Here is a 5,904-nt window from a genome sequence, read left to right on the forward strand (position 1 = left end):
TCAATTGACTCATGATCTCAACTATATAAACTTGTTAAAATCTCCGCGAAACCCCCTTCTATGCATTAATTTGTCTATTTATTCTAATGTTTAATATTAAATTTCTGTTTTTGTTGTTGTTTATAATTTATCAGAATGCAAAATTACAAGCTGAATTAATGAATAAAACAGAATATGAAAAACAACTATCTGATCTACGATCCAATTATGAAGCTGAAGTATTTCGTTTACAGAATGTTATAACACGTTTACAAGTAAAATGAAAATCTTTATTCAGATTTTTATTTTTTTTAATTTTTTTTTGTCAAAATATTTCAGCTATTTATATGTATATCTTTCTTATTTGAAAGTATTCGTCAACTAAAGTTAGACCACCAAGGTAGGTCCTGGGTTTGAATCTTGCGAGGAGAGATCGTGGATGCACACTGCTGAGGAGTATCACAATAGGACGTATTAGTCGTCTAGTGCTTCCAGGTTTTCCTTGGTGGTCTAGCTTCAATTGATTCATGCTTTGAACTATGAAAATATCATTATGTTATTGTAGTGATGAAATAAGTTTGTTGACAATGGTTGAATGGATGTTTTATCATCAAAATATAACTTGAATATCATAAGGTCGAAGAATCGATACTCCTAGTGAATATTAACATAATGATTTATGTGATATAGAAGTCTCTGAGTCTTAGTGCATGATTCATGTTACTGTATGGATAAATCGCTCCTTTCTTTTATTTGACTAATCAACATGGTTTATTATTCCACTGTTTTCACTATATTTTTGATGGATGATCTTTTATGATATTCTTCCAAATTAATGAAATAAACTTTACTAAAAAGAAAGTTATCCATATCTTCTGTAGATTTATGTTGTCCGCTTCATTTATTAAACAACAAATGTAGCAGCAACCTATGCATCAATAGGTCTCAACATACACAAAGGAAAAAGTAAGATTCTCAAATACAACACGGAGAACACCAACCCAACCACACTTGATGGAGAAATTCTGGAAGAGTTCGAAACATTCACGTACCTGGGAAGCATCGCTGATAAACGAGGAGGATTGGATGTAGATTTAAAGGCGAGGATTGGCAAAGTGAAGACAATATTCCTACAATTGAAGAACATATGGAACTCAAAATAACTATCAAATTATTTCAATGTGAGAATCTTCAATACGAACGTTAATACAGTCCTACTCTACGGAGCTGAAACATGAAGAACCACTACTTCCATCATCAGGAAGTTACAAGTATTTATAAACAGTTGTCTACGCAAAATACTCAACATTCACTGACCAGATACCATCAGCAAGAGACTTCTGTGGGAGAGAACAAACCAGCTTCCAACCGAGAAATAAATTAGGAAAACACGTTGGAAGTGGATAGGACATACATTGAGGAAATTGCTGAACTGCATCACTAGGCAAGCGCTAACTTGGAATGGTGAAGGGAAGCTGAAAAGTGGAAAGCCGAAGAACACATTACGTCGGGAAATAGAAGCAGATATGAAAAGGATGAATGTTAACTGGAAGGAACTGGAAAGGATTGCCCAGGACAGGGTTTGATGGAAAATACTAGTGTTCAGCCTATGCTCCTTGACGATGGATAACAGGCGTAAATAAGTAAGTAAGTAAGTAAGTAAGTAAGTAGGTAAGTAAGTAAGTAAGTAAGTAAGTAAGTAAGTAAGTAAGTAAGTAAGTAAGTAAGCAGCTTCAATTATTTCCTTATTAACTGTTAGTCTGATTGTTCAGAAAAGTATGATCTTGAACAAGTTAGCCAGTTAAGAGTATCCTATTTTAAGGAAATGAAATTCAATTGTTTAGGTTCTCAAAAATCATGAGACTATGTGATATAGATCTTAGTTATTCTTAACAATTAAGGCATACATGCTTTATCCTACTACAATTAAACAGTCCTTTTAGTGTTATTTCATTGTTATTCAATCTCAAATCTTCTACTTAATTTATGTTTACATCTCTAAAATGATGATTAATATTGAGTTAACATAATTTTGTAACAAACGTCATCAGGAGCTGAAACACGGAGAAGTAGCCCTTCTGCTTATTGTAATACTTTCTTTCGTGCGTTTGCTTGAAATGGTTTAGTTTTTGGCTTAGATTACTTCCATTTAAACGTCGTAGTTGATATTCTTGTAATTCAATCAATTAAGTACTCTACTAACTACTATTATCTTTACCATGCACATTAATGCTCTAATGTACTTTACTTCTACTGACTGAACATGAAATCTTGTCATTCTTAGCCATTATTTATGTTAATGAATGTATGGATGTTTGAATTCGATATAAAAGCTGGGTTTTTAAGTGACCATTGTTTGTTTGGTGCTCGTTTATCTTGGTTATTTCATGTGTATAATTGCTTGTAAACAGATCTTGATTGAAATATTTTTGGTAATATTAGTATACTACTTTAGTAAAATATAAGTAGTACAATTTTGCACACGAAAGTTTACTGACGATATGTATATCGTTCAATTATTTTTCAACTTTTACGAAAACAGGGCAATTCACATTATGACGAAAAAATAAGTCATGATGATGATGATGATGAAAAACTAATGAACCTAAATACAGAAGTTAATGGAGTGAATGTCAGAAGAAATAATGATGTAGAGTCAAATATTGACAATAGTAATAAACATGCTCATAATTTCACTACTATGGATGAACTTAAAAAGGAATATGAAAAGCAAGAATTATTAATTGCTGGTTATCAACGTGAAAATGAGAAGTTATATGCATGTATTAAAAAATTACGTAAAGTTAGTTTGTGTTGTGTTTTTTTCTATCAAAAGTATATGGTCTATTCTTGTATCCTTTATCCTGATAATTTATTAGGTGTCTTAACTGTTCAAAGAAGTACTCATTGAAGGTTCAACACATCTTCGGTTGTTACAACCATGGAAAACCGGTACTTTATAGTTTTGGTGATTCTAGTAGAAATTGATCCGAGCAGCACAAACAGGAGGAGGAAACTGATAGTGAAAGACTATTTCACTCACCATTCAAATCAAAAGCATGATAATAACTGTGCGAACAATATATACTTATTCATGTACAGATTTTACTGACATTTAATGATTAATCACAAACTGGATGTTAGCGGGAAATAAACCGGATTAAGGCACATTATGTGCATGATCGTGACGGCGCACGCTGATTAGTTAATTCTTCTAAACCAATCAGCTCTGGCGGATTATTGGAGAAACATCTAGAAGCTTCTTATGCATATACTATAAATATATGAACGTTTTTCCTAACGATTGATTGCTGTTCACCTACCCTTGTTATTTTGAATACAATTTCCTTCCTGTTCAACGTGTTCTAATTTTTGGGGGTCTTGTCGAGTATCATTGTATAAGAATACTAAGCAATAGGAGTAGTCGGGTCGTTTATTAGCAAAACAATTATAACACTGGAGAAATACAAAAAATGTAGTTTACACTAAAGTAACACAAAACCAACACTGTATATTATACTGAATGAAATTTACATTAAGATAGTACAGATGTATTATATGTCACACTGAAATCAAACAAATATTATACTGAGTAATTGGATTACTAAATTAAAACATGATTCCGCATTTTTATCTCATCCTAACACGTTACATATTATTCACTTAGTATTGATGCTTGGGACTGCAACTGGTCAATATTAAGTGAATTCAAACTTCACCCTATTGCACAAGCAAGTGGCTATCAGGACTCAGTAGCTAAGTGGATAACGCGATGGCGTTTGAAGCGAAAGATACTGGGTTCGAGTCCCAGAGTGGACATCAACTCTCAGATACAGGTACACCCAGCTGACGAGTCCCGAATAGAACGAAACGCGTGTCCTAGATTCCGCTGCTAGCTACTATCCATCTTTGCCTATAACGTTACATATTAGTTTTTTCTTCTTTATTCCTTCACTTGATTCTAGAATAATCCAACTGAAACTGAAGATTCACAGACAGCAAAACGTCTTACTACTGAAAATCTTTCTTTAAGAGTTGAAGTTGAACAATTAAACAAAGAATTAAAACTGCGTAGTCAACAAATATGTACTATGTTATCTGGGAATTCAAGATTGAATCAAGGTAAATAATCCAAAAATGCTTTTTAGAAAAGTAAATTTATGTTATGACCTGTGCTTTCAAATTCGTTGTATACTTGTACAGATAGTGGGATAACATCTCTACTAAATATTAGATCTGTTATGACTTGTGGCCGAGTGGATGCCTTGTTAACGTATGAATGTGATAACACCATCAATCAGAGAGCAGTAAATTATCAATTGGAACAGTGACACACAGAAACCATACGAGCAGTCTAGAGTACGTATCGGTCTTGCTTCTGTCTAGCCCAGCCAGTTAAGTCCAGAATAGCCTCTGTGGTATGAATCCTTATATTTCAAATATACTGAGTTTATAAAGCAAACAGACTGACCACATCGTACCAATAAAATAGAAAATAACATTTGTACAAGATTTAGCCAAATGTGGCTGTGAACAAGGGAGATAGTAAGTGATAGATAGGGCATAACTCAAGAACCGTAAATCTTATAACAATAATTTATGGTTCAAAATAAAGCTTATGATAAGGGGAACATGAACATGAATAGTTTAGTTACTTAGCAATCATACAATAAAAAATATATGCATCATATTGGTACATAAATGGATCCCACAGTCACCATTTATTATTGTTATCGGGATACAACAGTTTAATTGAATAATCAAAAATGATAAATGCACAGTAGTTCTTCTTCGTAAATAATTATCTTGGCTCCTTTTTTCTATGGGTAGTAAAATCTGTAAATACCATTGTGATTAAAGTAAAGATACAATTTACTGGTACAATTCTTGAACCGACTTTGGTCTATACATAGAAGTAATAATAATAATAATAATAATAATAATCTCAAACGTCCAAAACGTGTAACCCGAAGTTAAGTAAATTAATTTACATTAAATTAGTGACTTATATTGCACTGATGATGCGCTAGAAAATGAGCAGAATAAATACTAACAAATACCTAGTGGAAAATGATAGTCCTTTTACGTTCATTAACAGTTTTGTGTATTGTATTTCAACAAGTTTCCGGTTCTTACTTCTTGATCGAACCTGACGACAAATATTGAGTGATCCCCAGTGAGAAGTTAGCAGTCCTGTCAATTGACATCTGAACAATGTACATTCTTTCCGCTACCTATTGCCGGCAACCAGGATATCTCTGATAGGGCCTTTAGTAACTTGTACACTTTTCAGAAACGCACATGAATCGGTTAAGCTATAATGTGTAAAACAACAAACAAGGAAAGATATAACTTGTTGAAATATGTAGATGACAGGAATAGGTAGCCCAGATTTTTAAGCAGGCCTCCATTTACTCAGAAGCTAAGTATAACACGATGGAGTTTGAAGCGAATAGTATTTGGTTTGAGTCTTCAAGTGGACATCAACACTGAAATGCAGGTACATCCAGCTGATGAGTCTCAAATAAGACGAAATTCGTGTTCTCAATTCCACTGCTTAACACCATCATCTCTGAATGATAACCACATATCAAATTTACTTCTATATCGCAATAGTTAGAATGAAAATTTACGAATATTTTTTTAATAAGAAAACAGTAGATTGTAAATACTGAGTATAGCAACAACAATAATAATATTTTTAATTATTTCAGACATATATTTAATTGTTGAAAGCGTGAGTCTACAACAACCAATTTTTAGGTATGTAGAATCCACATATACAAAAAATTTTTCAAGAAAATAAATCAATATCAATTTAAGGTGAATGTAAGATCGACTTGTAAAACATTTTTTGTTACACTATTTTATGAACTTGTAACACATTTACACTACGATTTGTATTCAGCGCACAAATTCTAATCA

General features: G+C 32.6%; 1 protein-coding gene and 1 non-coding gene across 2 annotated transcripts in view; both read left to right on the plus strand.

Annotated features, from left to right (window-relative positions):
* Smp_147750 (hypothetical protein) overlaps nt 1–5,904 on the plus strand; it is a gene marked incomplete at its 3' end in the record, with an annotated part of 39,137 nt that overhangs the window by 6,294 nt on the left and 26,939 nt on the right. The window contains exons 3-5 of the mRNA XM_018796352.1: nt 135–254; nt 2,522–2,782; nt 3,945–4,101. Coding sequence (XP_018650574.1) covers nt 135–254; nt 2,522–2,782; nt 3,945–4,101 — 538 coding nt within the window. The remainder of the gene's footprint in view (nt 1–134; nt 255–2,521; nt 2,783–3,944; nt 4,102–5,904) is intronic.
* Nucleotides 3,727–3,798, plus strand: Smp_tRNA_01003_Pseudo_TTG.1.1. Its single transcript has one exon. It is a non-coding gene (tRNA).

This window comes from Schistosoma mansoni, chromosome 2 (genome assembly GCF_000237925.1).
Source record: "Schistosoma mansoni strain Puerto Rico chromosome 2, complete genome".
Taxonomy (NCBI): domain Eukaryota; kingdom Metazoa; phylum Platyhelminthes; class Trematoda; order Strigeidida; family Schistosomatidae; genus Schistosoma; species Schistosoma mansoni.